This window comes from Lissotriton helveticus, chromosome 8, assembly GCF_964261635.1.
Source record: "Lissotriton helveticus chromosome 8, aLisHel1.1, whole genome shotgun sequence".
Classification (NCBI taxonomy): Eukaryota; Metazoa; Chordata; class Amphibia; order Caudata; family Salamandridae; genus Lissotriton; species Lissotriton helveticus.
The window spans coordinates 308636494-308660832 of record NC_136069.1 but is presented as its reverse complement, the minus strand read 5'-3'; the positions used below and the strand labels follow the sequence as shown (position 1 = coordinate 308660832).

At 48.1% G+C, this 24339-nt stretch overlaps 1 protein-coding gene across 1 annotated transcript in view; it reads left to right on the top strand.

The window, feature by feature from the left end:
- The window catches only part of CRYL1 (crystallin lambda 1), a 599473-nt gene that overhangs the window by 450257 nt on the left and 124877 nt on the right, over nucleotides 1–24339 (top strand). Inside the window, exon 4 of the mRNA XM_078657074.1 lies at nucleotides 21774–21935. Within this exon, the coding sequence (XP_078513200.1) occupies nucleotides 21774–21935 (162 nt within the window). The remainder of the gene's footprint in view (nucleotides 1–21773; nucleotides 21936–24339) is intronic.

Genomic DNA, 24339 nt, shown 5'->3' with positions numbered 1-24339 from the left:
TTCGAGCCTCCCCATTTCTTTCTCCGGAAGCGTGGGACTGTAAGGAGGGACTGAGTAGATGAACGCAGTTCCCTAGTGGGAACATAGGGGGTAATCTCGGAAGAGATGAAAACCGGTGCCGTGCCCAGTCGTGCTTGAAAGATGATGGAAGCGAGCTTAAACTGGACACGGGCACGAACAGGGAGCCAATGTAGAGACTTTAGGAGGGGAGTGGTGTGATGAGACTTTGGGAGCTTGAACACCAGGCGCGCCGCCTGGTTTTGGATCTGCTGCAGACGCCGTAGACTATATGCTGGTATGCCTGCATATAGAGCGTTGCCATAATCCAGGCGGGAGACGACCATCGCCAGGGTGATCGATTTGAGAGCATCAAAGGAAAAAAAACGGGACACCTTACGTATAGTGCGCAGTGAGAGGAAAGAAGAAGAAACCACAGAGCTAACCTGGGAATGAAGGGTGAGTTGAGAATTGAGTTTGATGCCTAAAGTTTTGACTGAAGCAGAGGGAACAGGTGGAGAGCCAAGGGAGGGGGGCCAAAAAGAAGAAGACCAGGGGCTGGATGAACCACCCGTCAACACCAGCTCGGTCTTGTCTGGGTTGAGTTTCAGATGGTTGTGGTTCATCCAGTCCCGGATATGAATCATAATAGATTGGAAATTAAGAATAGAAGTGGGAGAAGAAGACAGATTGAAAACAAGCTGGAGGTTGTCCGCATAATTAAACACGGCGACCTCCATTTGCTGCAGTGAAAAGATAAGAGGGGCGATATAAAGATTGAACAAAAGAGGGGAAAGGGAAGAGCCCTGGGGAACCCCGCACTGAACTTTCCGAGAGTCCGCAGTAAAGTCCCCCAGGCGAACTGCCTGGGTGCGGTCCCTCAGGAAGGAGGATAACCAAACCAGCGCGGTGCCCCCGATCCCCGCCGCCTTGACACGGGAAAGCAAGATGGTATGATCCACCGTGTCAAAAGCGGCTGAGAGATCGAGGAGGACCAAGGCCTGGGGCTGGTTGGTGTCCATTCCCTCCCTGAGGTTGTCAAGGACCGAGAGAACTACGGACTCCGTAGAGTGTGCGGGGCGGAACCCAGCCTGGCGGGGGGCAAGAGCCCCGTACTTCTCCACAAAAGAGCTCAGAGCGCAGGTGACATGGCGCTCGAGCACCTTCGCCAGGAATGGCAGGAGGGAGATGGGGCGAAAATTGGCGAGGATTGAGGGATCCGCGGCCGGCTTTTTCAAAATAGGTACAATGACCGCTGATTTGAGTGGATTAGGTACCACGCCCTGGGAGAGGGAGCTGTTTAGGAGGTGAAGAGGAGGATCTGGACAAGTAGCAAAGATGTGACGTAGAATATGAGCAGGGCAGGGATCTAGCGGAGAACCAAATTTGACGAGGGGTATTATGGAGGTCAGAGATTCCTTAGTCAAAGGGGGAAGGGTGGTGAGTTGTCCCTTGGGAGGGGGACACTGGGGATCCACAAAAGTGGGGGAGGGGGGAGGGATATTGGCTTTAATGGTGGCTATTTTTTGAATAAAATAGTTATTGAGGGAGTGACAGAGTTCCTGGGAAGGGGCGGGCTTTAGGGACGTTCTATCCGAAAACGCCAGGTTATGCACAATCGAGAAAATTTCCTTCGATTGGTTCTCGGCTGCGAGGATTTTGGAGGAGAAATAGGTAGTTTTGGCCTCTAAGATGTCCTTTTTGTATTGAGTCAAGATGTTGATAAACTCCAATCGCAATGAGGGGCAATAGTTTCTCCTCCAGGCCCGCTCCGCACGACGTACCGCTAGTTTGGTGGCCTTGAGATCTTCGTTAAACCACTGATTGGCATCCTTCTCTCGCTTAGAGGTAACCCGTTTAAGAGGGGCAATCGAATCACAGCCTGAGGAGAGCCACTGTTCAATGGCCATAACCTGGGAAAGGGTGGATAGACCTTGTAAGGAGGGGGGGGAGGTAGTGAGTAGAGAGGATAGATTTTCCGGATCTGCTCGTCCCCAAGCGCGAACCCAGATGTTTTTGGGGAGTGGGGGCTTGACCGGAGGGTGTATGGGAAGGACAAATGAGATCAGGTGGTGGTCAGACCATGTACAAGGTGAGATGGAGAGGGACTCTACGGGCTACGGGGCAGTTCAAAGACCAGATCTGGTCTAGGGTGTGACCTTTGATATGGGTGGGAGAATGGATATGAGATGTAAAGTTGAGAGATTGAAGGGTCTCTGAAAATTCTTTTGAGGATGTACATTCAGCTGGGTCAGAGGGCCAGAAATTGAAATCACCCAAGAGTAAATTAGAAGAGTTATTAACTGTGATTGTGGCCAGAACTTCCAAAAAGTCAGGGAGAAACAATAAAGGGGATTGAGGTGGGCGATAGGTGAGTATGCAAGTAAGAGGGGTCGTAATGGAAGTGGTGCGGATAGCCAGATACTCGGTGGTAGCGATGTCTGGCAGAGATAGAGTTTGAAAGGGGAGGTCGGTTCGGGCGATGACCGCCACGCCGCCCCCAGCTCTGCCATTAAGGCGATCTGCGCGAAGGGCGTAATATGGGGCTGGTAAAGTGGCCAATAGAGCAGGGAGGGAGTCATCACAGAACCAAGTTTCCGTTAAAAAAAGAAGATCTGGGGCATGGAGGTCTAGCAGTACCGAGAGTTTGTGCGCATGGGCTACTGCAGACCGGGTGTTTAGGTAGTATGCCGTGAGGGTTTTAGCGGTAGCAGGAGGAAAATTGTCTCTAGAGGGATGGGAGGGGGTGTATTGGGAAGAAGGGATGGCGAGGGGAGCAGCCGGAGACAGGCCAAGAGATGAAATGCAAGAGCAGGTAGAGGCTGATAAGGGCCATGGGCCCCGCAGGCAGCATAGTTGAGCGGGGGAGTAGGTGGTAAGTTGGGCAGAGTGACGCGCCCCTAGCCCCAGACAGTCGCGGACGGGCGCAGACGGGCTTGCCTTAGGCGCGCCTTCGGCGCGCAATCGTTGCGCCCGCTGCGCCCGTCCGCTGCGCCTCCGGCCCATTCACATGATTTTATAGGGTCGTCAAGAGGAGGAGAAGAAAAAGGAAGGGGGCGTGGCCGGCAAAGTGGGCGGAGCTAACTCGCTCGCTGTTGGTGGCGGCAGCGAGGGAGGATTCCCCGAGACAGCGTCCAAATCGGCTGTCTGGGGGTCTTAAGTCAAGCAGGGATCCTAGCAAGATGCAGGCAAGTAAAATCACAATATAAAGACAAATAAATTTTAAAATGTGCAAAATTAGCAGCGCTCCCGGCTTTCCGCCTCAGGAGATTGTTGTTAGTGGGACGCGCTAGTGTTCAGCGCGCCCTTTTGACCAGAAGGAAGGGGGCGTGGCCGGCAAAGTGGGCGGAGCTAACTCGCTCGCTGTTGGTGGCGGCAGCGAGGGAGGATTCCCCGAGACAGCGTCCAAATCGGCTGCCTGGGGGTCTTAAGTCAAGCAGGGATCCTAGCAAGATGCAGGCAAGTAAAATCACAATATAAAGACAAATACATTTTAAAATGTGCAAAATTAGCAGCGCTCCCGGCTTTCCGCCTCAGGAGATTGTTGTTAGTGGGACGCGCTAGTGTTCAGCGCGCCCTTTTGACCAGATGGAAGGGGGCGTGGCCGGCAAAGTGGGCGGAGCTAACTCGCTCGCTGTTGGTGGCGGCAGCGAGGGAGGATTCCCCGAGACAGCGTCCAAATCGGCTGTCTGGGGGTCTTAAGTCAAGCAGGGATCCTAGCAAGATGCAGGCAAGTAAAATCACAATATAAAGACAAATACATTTTAGAATGTGCAAAATTAGCAGCGCTCCCGGCTTTCCGCCTCAGGAGATTGTTGTTAGCGCCCTTCCCGACGTCCCTCCAGACAGAAAGTCGAGGAGTCTCAATAATCTTGGTCGGTTTATCTTTTCTGCCACCTGCTCAGTTTTGTGCTCACTAAATGCCGCATGTATTCTGGGCCATGTTTCTCACATGTTGTGGGATTTGGTCTCGTGCCTTCTACCATCGCTCGTGGATGAGGCCCGGACCGCCCTTACCTAGTTACTCCAGGATGCCCAACAGGCAGCTAAATTGCTGATTCGATGCCGCAGATTCTATCGGGGTGCCATGGCTCTGTCACACTGTCGCAATTAAACTTGAGGGGCCCCCTGCAAGTTACATGGTGGACCCCCTCCAGCCTCACTCTGGAGCTCTCTGGACGGAGTACTGTGCTGACTAGGCCCCTAGAGCTTGGCGGCCCCTCTGCACAGTGGGGGCTGCGGGGGCCTGTGTTAAGCCACTGCTCTGTCAGTGACACTTCCCTGGCGTGCCTGGCTACGCATCTCTGGTTTTTCAGAAGCTGTTTAACCCACCTTGGTGGACATGCCGTTCGATAGTCACCATCTGTTTAGCGCTCACGCCGATTCCGCTTTACACTGTTTTCGGGACAGTCTGGGTGGAGCGGGCTCTGTTTGCTAAACTCTCCTCTTCCTCTTCTGTGTGAGCCGTTCTAGAGCGGTGCCTATTGGCTTCATCTTTTCACTCGTCACCTCTTAGTGGCATCGGGTGTGATGCTCATGCCCCAGCAGGTATTTTATTTTTTTGAATTCTTAACCCTGTCGATGTCCCTGGTTATTTTTTGGGACACATTTTATTATTTTGGACCTGTTGGGTTTCTACACAGGTGGCTGCAAGGTGTTCTTTTGCTTTCTATCCAAGTTCTCATTAGGGTGTTTTCATGGTATTGTGTGGGTGCACTGTTGCCTTGTTCCCTGTTCTATAGGGTACTACGTCTGTATGCCTTAAAGTTATTCCTCCATATGTTTCTGACACAATGGTAGCCCTTATAGGCGACTCCACATACCATGCAGATGGTGCAGGGGATTCTTCATGCTCCTGTCCCCGTCCCCCATTTTGTTGAGTGTTTCTCCACACTAACTAGAGCGTTCTTTCCTTCCACTCTATCTGGTGCCCTTCTTTCCTAGCAGACGCAAGGGAAGGGGCATGGTTCTTGGTCTAAGTTGCATTGCCTGGTCCTTTCCTAGGTGGTGTTCCTTCTTTACTCACTAAAGGTGTTCGCACTGCTTGTGCTAGTTCTCTTTATACATGGTCAAGACAGGCTCCTACCCTTTCTCTTTCTTTCTTCCACTCTCACTTAAGACCTCATGCTCTCTCTTATCCTTTAGGAAATCTTTAAAAACTCTGCTTTTCTCACACCCCCACTAACTCCTCTTGCGTGGCCCAGTGTTCTATCAGCGCCAGGAAACTCATGGTGACAGTGCGCTTAATAAATCCCCCTTAACATTAACATTAACATTCTTTAGGTTCCTTGCATATGTACCTTGTCCATATCTGGGCATGGGTGGACTACTCTGCCGACCCTTTCTCTTCTATGCCTCAGCATGGTCTGTTGTAATCTGCTTTTGCCCTGCACAAAGCTGCTGTTGGTTTCGAACAATGTTTTTGTGCTTGTTGGAGTCTTTTCCATAACACCTTGGATACCAACCCCAACGTTTGGTTACTTACCTGGCTGTTCTTCAGATGTGCCTCCTACCCCTTTTTGGAGTTTATGGCTATTTTTCATCTTTTGTTTCTTCTCTGGCATGGGTTCCTTGACCACCCACTCTGGATTGGTTCGTATGGATGTTGGTGATCCTTTGGGATTCTTTTCCAGGGAGTTTCCTGCACTTCTCACAAGCGCAGATACAGTTCCAATCCCTTGGGGGTTTCGTTCCCCTTGAACTAATGAGCATACCAAATACGATCTTGGCTGATGTCAAGATCTGCACTCCTGATGTTACATGGCTTGTTGTCTGGGAACTTTCTTTTTGCTTCTTGCCTCAACACTTGTTAGGCTGTAAGCACTGCCGCTCCATCTGTTACTTCAGTTCTTTACACTGGTTCTTTGGTTTGGACCTTCACTTGTGGCGTTGGTCTTTCTATACTGTTTCCTCTGTCTTTCTCCTGTGTTTCTCCTAGGTCCCTTCTCCATCTGCTGTTCTTTATTTTAGGTTGGGGGGCTAACTACCTGAATAGGCCTCCCTTGTGTTGGCCTTGTTCAACTCGCCCCGTTTTGCAGTTTTCCATAACATAAAAAAATAACATGTGTATTTGTAAAGTGAACGTTCACCCATCAGGGTCTCTTGGCGCTGAATAACAGTTGTTAGTAATCTTTGTTTCTCTATTCTAACTGGGTTGTTTCTCCCCTACTGTTTTCTTTAGAACTGTTTCCCTGCCGCCTGATCGTAACCCTTCATTCTGTAGTGTTGTTTTCTGTCTGGTTACTTTGTTTTCTAGGGTGTGTGCAGGCCCGGACTGGCCGTTGTGGGCACCGGGCAAACCCCCGGTCGGCTGCAAGGGCGGGGGCCGGTTTTGGGCCCTGTGGGCCGTTTTTGTTGCAGAGCCGTTTTTGCAGCATAGCTGCAAAATCGGCCCTGTAACAAAATCGGCTGAAAAGCGGCCCTGGCAAAGCGCTCGCCCCCCTCCCGCCAGGGGGCCGGGGGGGGGGCGGCCGAGCACTTTGCCAGGGCCGGTTTTGGTTCCCAGTCCGGCCCTGGGTGTGTGGTTTCACCCCCTCTATTCCTTTTAAACGGGGCCATGTGGCTGGCTGCTAGCTTGCTGTTGTTCCATTTTCGGCATATGACCGATGTTGTGGCTGTTATATGTACCCTTCTTAGGCACATTTTATTATACAGTGTAAATTTCTGTATATGTATATATATTTTCATACCTATATATTTCTCGATTTCATACCTCATTTTGTTAGGTATCTCTATAGCACGTCGTGTTCTCCGGCCTCTCTTAGGGAGGAGTGTGTTTTTGCTTATGGTGTTGCGCTTTTCCTCATGTCCTGGAGAGACCTCCGCATGTTCGTTGCATTACACTCTCTGCGCTCCCATACCGGGGGTTCTACTATGGAAAGTCACAGAAAGCTCCCTTCTCTATCGTAGTTTTTCCTCTGACCACGCCTGGGCTTTGGCCATAATTGTTGTTATTGCTTGCAATGCTTTTCTTAAACTTTTGGTTGGTGCTCTTTGCATTGCTTGCTTCTATGGCTATGTGCTTTGGCTCTGATGTATTTGCTATTGTCCCTGGCCTTCCGCCCCTTTTTCTTGGCCTGGTTGACATTAGGGGAGCGATGTAGTATTATGTTTATATGGAGTGTTCTTTCCAACTCGTCTTTATTGTTCTTCCATGGTGTCTTTTCTTCCATGTTTTTGCACAGTTGCGAATTTTAGTTCCATATGGGGTTCGATGTTTCTGGTGGGATGTCTTCTTCCTCACCTCCCTCCCTGGCAGCTGGCCTCTCTCTCCTTAATTTTTTTAATTACAGACCGGATAACGTAGTGGGGGGTCTTTCGTGGGATCGGTTCACAGACCCTCCTCCGGGGATGGTCTTGCTTGGGTACTGATGCGCTGAGGTACTGCTGTAGAAAAATGTCTAGATTCAGTCTGTCTCCTGGGGATGATTCAAAGGTAAGGAATCTGCTGCTAGATCTTGTCTCTACTAGATTAGGCGTTACCGAAGGTAAGTAACTTTTTATTCACTGTCTTGTCCATCACTGCAGCACCTTTACCTGATTGTTGCTGCGACACATCATTATCTCCCTCCCTAATACCTACTGATTTATTCATAACCAACAATCAGAGATAACTTGCTGTAACCGTTAACTGCCGACTGTTCTATCTCAGATCTGTTCATCTGTTTGTTCTTCTTCCTGTCTTTTGCCTTTGTAGGTTCAATTGAAACCACATTATCCTGCAAAGCACCAAAGCTCCGGCCCCCATTTTTAATGCAACTCGGTGCACTATCCTCCAACTCCCAACATCTCCTCTGTGCTTGCAAAATTTTTCACCTTCCTCATACCAATCCAGTCTCCCAGTCTTACAATTTCTCAACATCATAATCCAGTTCCATCATCCCTAGCTCTTACACCTATCCAGTAGAGTCCTTCCAACTTGTGGTTGGCATTCCACCATCTTCCACTCCCCCGCGATGCACATTGCAATAATCATGTGCACATTGTAAAGCCTGCAAAGGTGAACCAGAACATGACTCCTTCGATGTTGGAAGGACAGCATAGTCCCTCTTCTTTCCTACAGGTCCATTGTCCCAGAGATGCCTGCGGCTCTACCAGCAACTGGGCACTATCGCTAACATTCTCCAACAGAACTACTTTCCTTCTTCCTTTCAAGCCGCTCCTGCCTGGAACTCAAACCCATTGCCCTCTCTGCAGTACCTCATCCCTGCACAAGGGCCCCCTACAAACTGCATGCCACCCTTCCTACCACCATACTTTAAAATGTCCCTGCCTGTAGGAATTGCAAAGAGTCTCTTATAGGGCCCCCAATGTGAACAATATTCTCAATTCTAAAATACAAAATTCTGATGCCATCACCCAGAAGCGTATAAATAGCCCCAGCAGCCCCCGCGCTGCTAGGGAGTGTCGAGCTGCTGTCGCCCCCCCTTGGCACTGTACACAGGCGGCGGCTGAGAGCTCCTGACTAGGTTCGGAGCGTTGGGTACCCCCCCCCCCCCCCCCCCCCGCTATGTACTTTACAGTGGGGCCTCCTCAAGTTTTGTTACGCCACTGCCATCACCAGACTAGTTCTAAAACAGGCCTACATGACAAACAACTAATCTGACAAACCACTGCACTGAAGCATCTAGTAAAAAGAGCCCATACTTCAACCTGACCATTATGTAAAATCTCTGGACACCCCTGCCCCATGGATGGAACAACCTATCCCTCCTGTTGCCTGTGTGGCCAGCATTTATTTATTTGTATCTAGTTTTAATAGCGCACACATGACCCCGGTGGGTATCAATGCGCTTTACAAATGATCAAGGACAAAAAGAGTTAGGCAAGTGGGTCAGTAACAACAACAGTGATAAGCAAGATACTGGTGCATACAAGAGGAACAATGTATTGTGACACCGCAAAAAGGATTTAAATTAGCATCTAGGATCAAAAAACAAATAGTGATGTTGAGAACAGTTATAGGATCAAGTGCAAAACACATTGTAGCAGAGCCACTCAGTCCGTACAGGAGGAGAAAAACCATCTGTGTGAAGAATCAACAACAAATGGTACTGAGAGGGAGTAGTGAATAATGAATGATAAATTAGTCTGGCCGCTATTATGTAATTACTACCCTAATAATCAGTCTGCTTTATATAATGTATAATTAAATTGATTGTTGCTCCCATCAGTTTGTAAGAGAGATGTGTCATCGCATGAGTGTGTAAGGTTGGTAAAGTATGAATGAATTATTGTTTTAGGCATGACTTACGAATGATTTGCTGTTTTTGTTAACAGTCACAATGACCATGTATTTGTATTAAAACAGTATATTATAGATGCACTGTTATCTCTATTTTTATAATATTAATAAATAAGAATTAATTTTTCTATTTCATTTTATTCTTGTCTCTCTGTTCCTAGTATGTTCCTCAAAATGTATGATATTAATCATTAGTTGCCTGAATTTTTCACATCATGAAATTATTTTATCACTGCCTTGGGAAAATATTGTAGTAGCAGGGGACCCTTTTTCTTTACATTAACTGAGTGGGAGTAGGTACATTCAGATCAGAGGGTATTCATCAGTAGTGCTTTCATTTCTTTTTTTAAAGATGCCGTTAAGGGATTTAGGGCCAGATGTAGGTAGGCTTTTACCGGTCGGTAACGGCCGAAATCGTCCGTTACCGACCGGTAAAAGCCTTTTCCTATGTAGGAGGCTATTTTACCAATTCGGTAAATAACGAATCGGTATTTACCGAATCATCATACCGGATCGGTCAATGAGATGTAGGAAGCACTTAAAAGAGTGCTTCTGGGCTTTAAGATTTCTTTATTTACCACTGTAGGAGAGTAGGGTCTGCTATCCTATGGTCACCCCAAATTTTTGCTTTTTGCTTCACTGGTTTTCGACTACTGAGGCTGTGGGCCTGCTGATCAGACCCCCAGCCTGCTGTTCTCTCACTAAATTAATGACACATGTGCTATAGGCACATACCAATTGGAAATGGACTCCTTGTCAGCCCCTGTAGAATGCACTATAGGTGCACAGGGCACAGGAGCCACTAAGGCCTACCAGGGGCTGCAGCATATCTTTTGCCACCCCTGGCTGGTTCTTAAATTGACACAACTGGCTGATCACTCAGCTGGGGTAAGGTGGTGTACACACCCCTTGCTTAGATATAGTATGCCTATGTCTAACCCTATATCTGGACACATGTAAACCTGTGAGCCACTCCTATAGACAGGCCTCACCAATCCTGGAGGCTGGGTGCATGGTTTTTATGTGAGATGGAGCTCTAGCATGAGCTGAGCCTGTCTGCAGCCGTCGGGAACAAATCCCTAAGCTGTTTCAGGATAATGCCATACCATATACTATTAAGTGCCTTATAATCCTCGCGGTTATTTAGCAACTCTGGTTTGGCTTTATCAAAACATGTCGTGTAAGGTGTCATACGCTTTGGAATACCATCCCCTCGCCAGTTCTGGCGACGGGGATGGCATTCCACCCCTCTAGAGGGGTAAGACATGTTACTTCACTTTAATGCGGTTGATTTCTCCAAAGGCCTTAAGATCCCCAAAATGGATGCCTCTGCCACAGACAAATGTCTGGACCCCTGGAGCTGACCGAAACCCAGTCAAGGGGGTCCTGGACAAAGGGTTTCCTGTCACAGGAGGGTGTCACCGCCCTCCAGACAGGAGATAGTGTATTGTAGCAGGGAGGTTTGAAAGAAACCAGACACTGCCTGGGGCGCACAAGGCTGCCCCTTGCATAATCCGGCCAAACCGGTTCTGGGGCACTCCAGCCCTCGTGCCAGGGCGGCCTGGATCAAAGGAAGGGGGTGTATCCACCCACTTCCTGGGTCCCACCCATAGGAGGGGACCTAGCAGGTAATCACGCCCACCAGATTCGAATAAGAGTGGGAGCAGTGCCAATGCACATCAGATTTCCTGGAAGAAACATTTGAAACGATATTCTGGACCCTTCGCCCTCCATCTCAACGTGGAAGCCCGAAGAATCTCCCTTGTGGTCAAGGAGTGACCACCCTGCAGCAGCAGGCACCATCCAGCCCTCGACGTCTACTTAGTTGCAGTTCCCGCCGGAACTCGAGCGACTGAGATCGACGAGATCAAGCCTGCCCAGCTTCTAACAGCCCGATCCACAGTCCCTGCAAAGCTGAGACCCGTGGAGGCGACCGGAAGCGTGGGGCACGCCATCTTGAAGTGACCACGAGACGCTGACCGTGCAGCCCACGAGTGACCCTCGAAGCTGTACACCGGGGTTTGAGAAGCCCCCACCCTGAGCTACTCCTGAGCCGAAGTTCAGCCCTCCACACTCGACGAGTGCTGCGTGGGGCCCTTTGGCACGATTTGGCTCAACGCGTTGGCCCGGTCACTTGCCAGCTGGCTTGTGGTCCCTGTGCCGACGAACTACCTAAGAAGACTTGTGATTCTGGTTGCTCCAGATCCACACCAGCTCCCCTGAAAAGGAGCCCCGACTCTGACCTTCCTGGTCCGAGTGAGAAGCAATCTTCCGATCCTGCGTGGATTGCTCTTACCAAGGCTTGTTTGCTCCAAACTTGAAGCCGACTGCACCGACGGTGAGAGCCTGCGTGGGACAGATCGTGACCTGCTCCTGGACGTCGCAGATGCCCCAGAGCCCACGTGACAGCGGAGAGAAGCTCCTCGACGACCACCTGATTGCGCCCGACATTGCCTGGTTCCGTCCTGGTTCCACCCTGGTCACTGCTGAGTGACCCAGACTCTGTCCCCTCTGCTTTCAGGTACTCTACAACTTGAGTCCACCCTTGGACTCCACCGGACACTTCATCTTTAACCCGCCTGCAGCCCTTTCAGCTCCAAGCACCAAGCGCCTGCGTGTCAAAACCCGACGCCACTTCGACCCTGTGCACCCACTTCCTGTGGGTGAGGTAACTTTGCTCCGCCGGTGTTCCCACACTGGTGCACACCTCTAGGGTCTGTGTGTTAAGTTTTGTTCCTCTAGGTTCAGCGGAAGTGTCCTTAAACTTTAACTATTTGACTTTTACGCACCATTGGTTAACATTGGTGCATGCGTGCGCTTTCCGCACATCTCCCGAATCCCGAGGGCCATTCCCGACTTCAGCATTGCTTGTCCTGCCTGCTCCCAGCGATTCCCTAGGCCCTAGGCCTAACCACTGTTCGAGTGGCCTCTTTTATACCACTTGTTTAGTATATGGTTTGAGTGGCCCCCTGCCCTCATCCATAATTGTGCAACTTGTATGTTTAAACAGTGCTTTTGATTTAACGCTTGTGCCCCTTTATTCATAAAGAATACTGGGGATTGTTTTTAGTAATAAACACATATATTTTTATAATATATACTTGTGTGGTGTCCTTTCATTTGGTATTACAGGATTGTATGTGGTAAAACAGCTCGCTTAACACGACCTCTTAAGTTAAGCCTTTAGGCTGCTTAGTCCATGCTACCCCTAGGATAGCTTGTCTAATAAGGTTGACTTACAACCAGACACCATAAGGGGATTGTTTGGTCAGGTAGTAGGTGGTTCCAGAATTGGAAACATCCCCTACCAGGCCAACTTCTCACATTGGTGAGCAGCGGTGCGGATTTGAGCTTGCTGTTGTTTTACCATTGCAATCTTTATATCAAATTGAAAGATCACATCAAGTACCTCTAGGTACATATAAAATCAAAAGCTTAGCATATTAAGTTCTACTGAACTTAGTAGTTGTAGGTTGAAGGGAGTAGCACACCCCTGACTACAACTCACTAGCAAGGTCCAGTAGGAAAACACTTAGTGTAGGTAAGTGCACCACTTACACCTCACTAGTAACCATGTCCGACACAGGAAAGGCCTCAGGGTCTAGTCCTGTGACAGTTGACCCTACCCAGGCAACTTCTGGATATGACAAACTAACCCGCAGAGACTTGATTGTCTTGTGCAAAGCAAGAGGGTTAAAAAGGGGCAGAAGCCCCACCTGCCTAATCCTGATAGGACTCCTAGAACAGGATGACTTAGAGAGGGCAAAAGCAGCTTCCCTAGATACAGGAACTGGAGGGAACCCCCCTGCAGTTGATCCCCCTGAAGAGGAGGATGATGATGACTTGGATGAGGACTCAGAAGTTGAGGACTTAGAAGTACAGGATCAGGGTAGCCAGGTTCCAGTTGGTAGGCTTAGCCAGGCCAACTTGGACCTACTGGGAAATGGAGAGGGCCAGCACCTCCCCAGATCCCAACAAATGATTCTCCCAGGCAACAGAAGAGTGAGATCTCCCTCAGGAGACTCTCATCTTTCTAGTGCCTCCAGGGAATCACAGAGAGGCATGAATGCTTCTCAAAAGTTAGAGCATAGGGCCAGAATGAGGGCTGTCAAACTCCAGATAGAGAGGGAGGAGGTAGCCTTGGCTCAAGCTAGACTTGCCTTGGCAAGAGAGCAGAAATTAAGTGGCTTAGATGTCACTGGTGGCAGCAATTTTCCAAGAGAAAAAGACAGGGCCTATGACAATAGAAACCTGACCAAGATTGTGCCCCCCTTTAAAGAAGGGGATGACATCCACAAATGGATGACTGCTCTTGAGAGAGCCTGCATGGTACAGCAGGTTCCTGAGAACCAGTGGGCTGCAATTTTGTGGTACTCCTTTTCTGAGAAAGGGAGAGACAGGCTCCTCACAGTTAGACCTGAGGATGCCAAAAACTACTCTGTTTTGAAGAGTGCTCTCATTGAAGGGTATGGCCTAACCACCGAGCAATACAGGTTGTTGTTCAGAGACACCCAGAAAGCACAGACTCAAGACTGGACTGATTTTGTGGAGTGTGCCACTAAGGCTTTGGAGGGTTGGTTACAGGGAAGTAAAGTTTCAGACTATACAGGATTGTACAATCTTATGATGAGAGAACAGATCCTTAATAACTGTACAAACCAGCTGTTGCATCAATACCTTATTGACTCTGATCTGACCTCTCCCCAAGAATTGGGAAAGAAGGCAGACAAATGGGTCAGAACAAGGATTAAGCAGAAACCCCAGAACCAAGGTGGTGACCAGAAGAAAACAGACCAGAAGGGTGGTAATCAGAATCAGAAAGATAAAGAAAAAGACCAGAAGTCTTCAGGCCCCCAAACTAATAGTAAGGAGGGTGGTTCCCAAAATGGTAACAAGAAGAAGAAGAACAAAGGTCCAAAGACACCTTGGTGTAATACCTGCAAATCAGTTTCACACTGGGGCAGTGAGTGCACCAAGGCAAATCCAGTTCCCACCACTACAGCTCCTAAAGCAACTGCAACCCCAAGTACAGTAAGCAGTGGTGGAACACAGTCCAAGGGTGTAGCTGGGTTGACCCTGGGTATTGAAGTAGGATCTGGCCTAGTCAGAATCCCTACACAGGCAGTTCTCCTGTATGATGTGGACATTGAGTTGCCCACTGCAGTAAGCCCCACTAACCTGGGCAAATACAGGCAGACTCCCTTAATAAATGAGAAACTGGCTCAAGCTTACAGGGACACATGTGCTAGTGTCACCATGGTGACCCCTGGCTTTGTGGACCCTGGACAGATTGTACTAGGAGAGAGCTACCTAGTAACCAATGCAAGCAACTCCACTACCTCCCATAGTGTGGCAGTTGTGAACTTCTCCTGGGGAGGGGTTGATGGCCTAAAGAAAGTTGTGGTGAGTGCAGACCTACCAGTAGACTGTCTGTTAGGCAATGACCTTGAAAGCTCAGCATGGTCAGAAGTGGAGTACAGGACTCATGCAGAAATGCTAGGGATTTCGGAGCATGTCCTTGCCATGACAAGGGCTCAGGCTAAGAAGTGCCTTCCTGAACCAGTGGTGGATCTTGAGACAATAGACCAGCCACAACCCAAGAGAAGGAGCAAGAGAGGAAAGGCCTCGCCTTCCACCTTGCCCCAGGTTGAGGATCAGGTTTCAGAGGAAACTGATTCTGCAGTCCAAGAGGAGACTGTCTCTGAGGAGCTTGAACCTGACCAGGTTGAGTTTCTGGGGACAGGGGGACCCTCAAGGGCAGACCTGAGGCAGGCTCAATTAGATTGCCCTTCCCTTGAACCCCTCAGACAGCAGGCTGCTGCTGAGGCTGCTGGGGATGCCCAAGGTACCCATACTGTGTATTGGGATGAGGGACTCCTTTACTCAGAGGCTAGAGCCCCCAAGCCTGGCATGACCAGGAGGTTGGTGATACCTCTGCAGTTTAGGGGATTCCTCCTTACCTTGGCCCATGATATTCCCCTTGCAGGACACTTAGGCCAGAACAAGACGTGGGACAGGCTTGTTCCACACTTTCACTGGCCTCACATGTCAGAGGATGTCAAGGAGTTTTGTCGCTCCTGTGTCACTTGCCAAGCCAGTGGTAAGTCAGGTGGCACAACAAAGGCCCCCCTAATACCACTACCTGTGGTGGGGGTCCCCTTTGAGAGAGTTGGAATTGATATTGTGGGTCCAATGGACCCCCAAACAGCATCTGGGAACAGATTCATACTGGTGGTAGTGGATCATGCCACCAGGTACCCAGAGGCTATTCCCCTAAGGACCACCACAGCACCTGTGGTGGCAAAAGCCCTCATTGCAGTTTTCTCAAGAGTGGGCTTTCCTAAGGAGGTACTATCAGATAGGGGGACAAATTTTATGTCCAGCTATCTAAAAGCAATGTGGAAGGAATGTGGAGTAAACTACAAGTTTACCACCCCATATCATCCACAATGCAATGGGCTTGTGGAGAGATTTAACAAGACCCTTAAAGGCATGATAAAAGGATTACCAGAGAAGCTCAGGCGGAAATGGGACATTCTTTTACCCTGCCTGCTCTTTGCTTACAGAGAGGTCCCACAGAAGGGGGTTGGCTACAGCCCTTTTGAACTTTTGTTTGGCCACCCTGTGAGAGGTCCATTGTGTTTGGTGAAGGAAGGATGGGAGTTACCTCTCAAAAAGCCCAAACTAGACATAGTGGACTATGTACTTGGTCTCCGCTCCAGGATGGCTGAGTACATGGAAAGAGCATCCAAAAACCTGGAGGCCAGCCAAGAATTGCAGAAAGCTTGGCATGACCAAAAGGCTGTGCTGGTAGAGTTCCAACCAGGACAGAAGGTATGGGTACTGGAGCCAGTGGCTCCAGCAGCACTCCAAGACAAATGGAGTGGACCCTATCCTATTATTGAGAAGAAAGGGGAAGTCACCTACTTGGTAGACTTTGGAACACCCAGGAGCCCTCACAGGGTAATCCATGTGAATCGCTTGAAAGCATTTGTAGACAGGGAGGACATGAGCTTGCTCATGGCCACAGATGGGGAACAGGAGGAAGAGAGTGACCCTCTCCCAGACCTGCTTTCCCAGAACCCTGATGATGGTTCAGTTGATGGAGTAGCCTTGGCAGGCAGCCTCACTGACCAGCAACAGAGGGACTGCAGACAAGTTTTGCAGGCTCACAGGCAAATGTTTTCACTCACACCCAGCCAAACTGACTGGTGTACCCATGTTGTGGACACTGGTGACAGTCTGCCTGTCAAGAATAAGATCTACAGGCAACCTGATCATGTCAGGGATTGCATCAAGGCTGAGGTGCAAAAGATGTTGGAGCTTGGAGTGATTGAGCCATCAGAGAGCCCATGGGCCAGCCCAGTAGTCCTGGTGCCAAAACCTCATACCCAAGATGGTAAGAGAGAAATGAGGTTTTGCGTGGATTACAGGGGTCTCAATGCTGTCACTAGGACAGATGCTCACCCCATTCCAAGAGCAGATGAGCTCATTGACAGATTGGCTTCTGCCAAGTTTCTGAGCACATTTGATCTGACAGCTGGCTACTGGCAAATCAGACTAGCTGAGGAGTCAAAAGCCAAAACAGCATTCTCTACCCCTAGTGGACATTATCAGTTTGTGGTAATGCCCTTTGGTTTGAAGAATGCACCTGCCACTTTTCAAAGGTTGGTGAACCAAGTCCTTACTGGGTTGGATGACTTTTGTGCAGCTTATCTGGATGATATTGCTGTCTTTAGCTCCACCTGGGAGGATCACCTGATCCACCTGAAGAAAGTTTTGGAGGCCCTGCAAAAGGCAGGCCTAACTATCAAGGCCACAAAGTGCCAGATAGGGCAGAGTAAGGTTGTATACCTGGGCCACCTAGTAGGTGGAGGCCAGGTTCAGCCACTGGAAAGCAAAATCCAGGCCATACAGGACTGGGCTCCTCCAGTTACCCAGACACAAGTCAGAGCCTTCTTGGGCCTGACTGGGTATTACAGAAAGTTTGTGAAAAACTATGGGTCTATAGTGACACCATTAAATGACTTGACATCCAAGAAGATGCCAAAAAAAGGTTCAGTGGACAGTTAGCTGTCAGAAGGCATTTGAAGACCTGAAGAAGGCCATGTGCTCTGCACCTATCCTAAAGAGTCCTGACTACTCCAAACAGTTCATTGTTCAGACAGATGCTTCTGAGTTGGGGGTGGGAGCTGTACTCTCACAACTTAATCAAGATGGTCAAGACCAGCCAATTGCTTTCATTAGCAGGAGGCTAACCCCAAGAGAAAAACGTTGGTCAGCCATTGAGAGGGAGGCCTTTGCTGTGGTTTGGGCATTAAAGAAGTTGAGGTCCTACTTGTTTGGAACTCACTTCCTAGTGCAAACAGACCATAAGCCCCTCTTATGGCTTAATCAGATGAAGGGTGAAAATCCCAAACTGCTCAGGTGGTCCATTTCCCTACAGGGGATGGACTTTACAGTGGAGCACCGCCCAGGGACTGACCATGGTAATGCAGATGGTCTCTCCAGGTACTTCCACTTAGAACATGAAGACTTATCTGGTCAAGGTTAGTTTAATGTCCCTGCGTTTGGGGGGGGGTTGTGTAGGAGAGTAGGGTCTGCTATCCTATGGTCACCCCAAATTTTTGCTTTTTGCTTCACTGGTTTTCGACTACTGAGGCTGTGGGCCTGCTGATCAGACCCCCAGCCTGCTGTTCTCTCACTAAATTAATGACACATGTGCTATAGGCACATACCAATTGGAAATGGACTCCTTGTCAGCCCCTGTAGAATGCACTATAGGTGCACAGGGCACAGGAGCCACTAAGGCCTACCAGGGGCTGCAGCATATCTTTTGCCACCCCTGGCTGGTTCTTAAATTGACACAACTGGCTGATCACTCAGCTGGGGTAAGGTGGTGTACACACCCCTTGCTTAGATATAGTATGCCTATGTCTAACCCTATATCTGGACACATGTAAACCTGTGAGCCACTCCTATAGACAGGCCTCACCAATCCTGGAGGCTGGGTGCATGGTTTTTATGTGAGATGGAGCTCTAGCATGAGCTGAGCCTGTCTGCAGCCGTCGGGAACAAATCCCTAAGCTGTTTCAGGATAATGCCATACCATATACTATTAAGTGCCTTATAATCCTCGCGGTTATTTAGCAACTCTGGTTTGGCTTTATCAAAACATGTCGTGTAAGGTGTCATACGCTTTGGAATACCATCCCCTCGCCAGTTCTGGCGACGGGGATGGCATTCCACCCCTCTAGAGGGGTAAGACATGTTACTTCACTTTAATGCGGTTGATTTCTCCAAAGGCCTTAAGATCCCCAAAATGGATGCCTCTGCCACAGACAAATGTCTGGACCCCTGGAGCTGACCGAAACCCAGTCAAGGGGGTCCTGGACAAAGGGTTTCCTGTCACAGGAGGGTGTCACCGCCCTCCAGACAGGAGATAGTGTATTGTAGCAGGGAGGTTTGAAAGAAACCAGACACTGCCTGGGGCGCACAAGGCTGCCCCTTGCATAATCCGGCCAAACCGGTTCTGGGGCACTCCAGCCCTCGTGCCAGGGCGGCCTGGATCAAAGGAAGGGGGTGTATCCACCCACTTCCTGGGTCCCACCCATAGGAGGGGACCTAGCAGGTAATCACGCCCACCAGATTCGAATAAGAGTGGGAGCAGTGCCAATGCACATCAGATTTCCTGGAAGAAACATTTGAAACGATATTCTGGACCCTTCGCCCTCCATCTCAACGTGGAAGCCCGAAGAATCTCCCTTGTGGTCAAGGAGTGACCACCCTGCAGCAGCAGGCACCATCCAGCCCTCGACGTCTACTTAGTTGCAGTTCCCGCCGGAACTCGAGCGACTGAGATCGACGAGATCAAGCCTGCCCAGCTTCTAACAGCCCGATCCACAGTCCCTGCAAAGCTGAGACCCGTGGAGGCGACCGGAAGCGTGGGGCACGCCATCTTGAAGTGACCACGAGACGCTGACCGTGCAGCCCACGAGTGACCCTCGAAGCTGTACACCGGGGTTTGAGAAGCCCCCACCCTGAGCTACTCCTGAGCCGAAGTTCAGCCCTCCACACTCGACGAGTGCTGCGTGGGGCCCTTTGGCACGATTTGGCTCAACGCGTTGGCCCGGTCACTTGCCAGCTGGCTTGTGGTCCCTGTGCCGACGAACTACCTAAGAAGACTTGTGATTCTGGTTGCTCCAGATCCACACCAGCTCCCCTGAAAAGGAGCCCCGACTCTGACCTTCCTGGTCCGAGTGAGAAGCAATCTTCCGATCCTGCGTGGATTGCTCTTACCAAGGCTTGTTTGCTCCAAACTTGAAGCCGACTGCACCGACGGTGAGAGCCTGCGTGGGACAGATCGTGACCTGCTCCTGGACGTCGCAGATGCCCCAGAGCCCACGTGACAGCGGAGAGAAGCTCCTCGACGACCACCTGATTGCGCCCGACATTGCCTGGTTCCGTCCTGGTTCCACCCTGGTCACTGCTGAGTGACCCAGACTCTGTCCCCTCTGCTTTCAGGTACTCTACAACTTGAGTCCACCCTTGGACTCCACCGGACACTTCATCTTTAACCCGCCTGCAGCCCTTTCAGCTCCAAGCACCAAGCGCCTGCGTGTCAAAACCCGACGCCACTTCGACCCTGTGCACCCACTTCCTGTGGGTGAGGTAACTTTGCTCCGCCGGTGTTCCCACACTGGTGCACACCTCTAGGGTCTGTGTGTTAAGTTTTGTTCCTCTAGGTTCAGCGGAAGTGTCCTTAAACTTTAACTATTTGACTTTTACGCACCATTGGTTAACATTGGTGCATGCGTGCGCTTTCCGCACATCTCCCGAATCCCGAGGGCCATTCCCGACTTCAGCATTGCTTGTCCTGCCTGCTCCCAGCGATTCCCTAGGCCCTAGGCCTAACCACTGTTCGAGTGGCCTCTCTTATACCACTTGTTTAGTATATGGTTTGAGTGGCCCCCTGCCCTCATCCATAATTGTGCAACTTGTATGTTTAAACAGTGCTTTTGATTTAACGCTTGTGCCCCTTTATTCATAAAGAATACTGGGGATTGTTTTTAGTAATAAACACATATATTTTTATAATATATACTTGTGTGGTGTCCTTTCATTTGGTATTACAGGATTGTATGTGGTAAAACAGCTCGCTTAACACGACCTCTTAAGTTAAGCCTTTAGGCTGCTTAGTCCATGCTACCCCTAGGATAGCTTGTCTAATAAGGTTGACTTACAACCAGACACCATAAGGGGATTGTTTGGTCAGGTAGTAGGTGGTTCCAGAATTGGAAACATCCCCTACCAGGCCAACTTCTCACATTCCAACTATTAGTTGGTGGTAAATAAGGAATTCCTATGTAAATGCATAAATGTGCATTTACACCTGTGCCATGTGACAGACATACATGCCTTTAGGGCATGTATGTATGCCACATGTGCACACCAGCACTAATCAGGGGTTCAACAGGGTGTCAAAGTGACACCCTGCCACCCTTGACTTTTTCCCAATTTTACCGAATCGGTAATTACCGATTCGGTAATTGACATTCATTCCTATGGGCCTCCAGGCCCATAGGAATCAATGGCAAATACCGAATCTTACAGATTCGGTATTTTTTACCGAATTATTATCTACATTGCAATTACCGATTCGAAACTACCGAATCAGTAAAATTCGGTATTTTCGAATCGGTAATTTACAATTACCTACATCTAGCCCTAAATCTGATTTCCAGAGGCAAGAAGTTCCAGATTCTCGGGGCAACACCAGAGAAAGCTCGATTATATGTTTTCTTTCTTTTGAATTTTTGAGGTTTTAGCAGCAGGGTGCTGGAACTCCTAGAAGATCTTCTACCACCAGAGGGTTCCAGTTTTTGAGCTAGGTACAGAAGGTGTTACGGTGAAGGGCCTTGTGTGTCATGCAAGCTCGCCTGACAAAACATGATGGGAGCTGCCTGGGACCCCCTACCTATCAGGTGCTCACTGTAATTTTCAGACAGGCAGTTCTTACAGAACTAGCACACACACACATGCACACATGCACGCACTCACACATGTTTTGCTCTGTTTTTACATGCTCCCCTGACTCCCTCTGACTCTCTCTAACAATCGAATTTCACTCCCTTCCTTTCTTTCTCTCCTCACTATCTACCTCCCCTGTCTGAGATGTGTCCTCTTTTTTAAAAGCTCTTTCATATCTCCCACCCTTCTTCTGTCTTTCGCACTTCCTGTCTGTCTGTCTCACTCTTTCTCCCAGCCCATTCTGATGGTCTCCTCTCTACATATTCATAACTGAACTGTGTTAGAAAGGTAGTGAACAGAGAAAAACAAAGGAATACGGAAGCCCATCGAAGGACAAAAGATAACACTGCTTTCATGAACCAGTTTGCTATACCTTCATTAAGCTTTGATAATGTTTACATGCATGGCTTTGATTGAGCAAGAGTTTTATGAATGCATACAAATTACTATCTACTGCTGATACTAAAATATGAAGCTGAGATCAGTTTCCTCTGTTTTCCAGGAATGTATCCCAGAGGTTTTGGAATTCAAGCAGAAGGTGTTTGGACAGCTGGACGCCCTTGCCAGTGATAACGTAATATTTAGCAGCTCGACCTCTTGCCTGTCTCCAGTAAAGATATTCACAGGACTGAAGCATGTTAAAACATGTATTGTGGCCCATCCTGTAAGTACTACCGAGAGCTACATTTATGTGGAGGAACATATCCTCAATTGTACATAACACAATTGCTAGTAGTAATGGAGGCCTGTACCCATATAGGATGACTGGACCATTGGCCGCGTGGCTTCACTAGTAGCTAGATTTGTAAGTTATCTTGCAATATCCGATTTATGTAGAGGCTTAGGGTCCTTTTTCCTTTAATATTTTGTCTTCATGTTAAAAGATCAAAACATACACATTTGGAAATATAGTGTTGCTTCCTTTAAAGTAAGCCATGCCTACATTAGAATTGCTCTTGTATAGAAGTATCCACTTCATGGGCTAAGAAAATTAGGGTCTAAAAAGTGCTAATTATCCCCTAATGCCACCACATAGCCACTTCAAAGCTCTTAGGATTGCCAATATAGAGGCAATCTACATTCCACTGTACAAACCTAGTGTCTCTTAAACCATTGTACTCTAAATACCTCTCCCTCTACATATAAAAGGCAAAACTGTAAGAAGAAATCAAGCTCAACAAGTCTGTTTTAACATGGCGTGCAATAGTTGAAAGTTGTTTATGGACATCTGTGCCATTTCCGTCATATACTGAGGATACAATATCCAGATATCGAATCTCCACTTGTCTAATTTGTGTTAAATGAGCCTGGCCTTGCGACTGATCAAGCGTTTCTTTCAAGTACAGAGCACTCACCTTTTTAAGAATTATGCAAAATCTCCTATTTAATGAGTTTATGACGGCTCTGTACGTATTTATCACTAGTTATATTTTTCATTTTATTGGTATTTATCTGGATTTATTTTTTGGTTGTTATAAAAATTAGGTTGCACATAGTATATTTCCACATCTATTTAACTGATCAAAGAAAACTGATACGTCAATGTCTAGATTTTTAGAGTGTCAATTTGCCGCGATTATCAATACCTAAAAGGGCCTGGGGATCAGGACACATCCCCCTTTAGCATTACAATGTGCATCAATTTTTCGGGTACATATCTTTTGAGTCCCACAATGTATTCTTACTAATGTTTCAGTGTATAAAGTATGAAGTAGTGTAAGAAGACACTCTGGAATTCCCCCAGCCTCACAACTTCACCCACAACATAGTCTAATTCAGTGTATCAAAGTCAATAGTGAATGCCAAAAAGGCAACATATAGTGGTTCTGAGCTCATTCCCACTGCCCTTTGACCAATAAAGGTAGGGCTATACTTGCATTCAGGGCAGATGAACAAGGTTCAAAGTCTCTCTGGCTTGTTCATAATACATCATGTGCTCCAGGTCCCTCCCTTCAAATTCCTCAAATGATTTGGCAACTCCTGCATGGACCAGAAAGTTAAAATGCCTTGTGCAACTCTCTCACATGCCTTGCAGAGACATTGTCTCCATACTTCTTAGAAAGAAACAAACACCAACATGCTTGATAAAATCAATGTGCTGACTTAAATAAACACTAAATGTCATAGACATGGCCCAACAATCTCAAATATACTTGATTCATGGTGCTACTTGCGCAGACAAATAGACCAAGACATCCTTTAGATCATGAAGTTATTTTACTGCCTATTCTGCTGCGATACAGTAGCACAGTTTGTTGCCACCAAAGTCCTTAGAGTCTACAGTGTGTGCAGTAATTACTTAACAGGCTTCTCTCCTATGACCAGCAAGAGAAGGAATAGGCCGAGATCAGAGAATAATAATACATCTAACCCACTTCTTTTTTGATATCTCGAAGTTGAAGACCAGGGCAATTTGAAATCACTGCAAAAAATGGTAATAAGGTTTAAAAGGTAGGTGCTTTCAGTGCCCACAATCAATATTTTATCTGCTACTATCAAATCTTAATGAGGTGCAAAACAATATCCACCAGTGCATATTCATGACATGGGGTGGGACTGGACCACTGGAAAGATGAGTTTGATCACTGGGAAATTCGACAGGCGGGTTTGGTGAGAGAAACAATGAAAAGTTACTTGCACAATCAAATTTAAGGAAAGGTACAACGATGGGAGTTAGAAGTATTGAAGGAGTTAAGAATAATTGACAATAGGAATGAATGAGGAAAGTAAGGAAATATAAGCACAGGAAAAAGACCATCCCTTTGATTTTGTACAGAGAAAAAATAGATTGAACACAAATAACCACTGATTTTTACTAATTTTGAAAGAAAGTGGAAAACACTGCCAAACAACTCCATCAGAATTCACAATAAATAGAAACTGAAAACAGGGAAGCCTAGTTATACCATAACATTGTCCAAGGTACCATACAATTGGTTGATTTTGTTTAATTAGTTTAATCCTGCATTGACCCTACATCCTTACCCCTTTAATTATTCAAGTGATTCAGTACATCGTCGTAAAGCCCTACTGGTCATTCTCCTTCACTTCATTCACTATTACTTCTC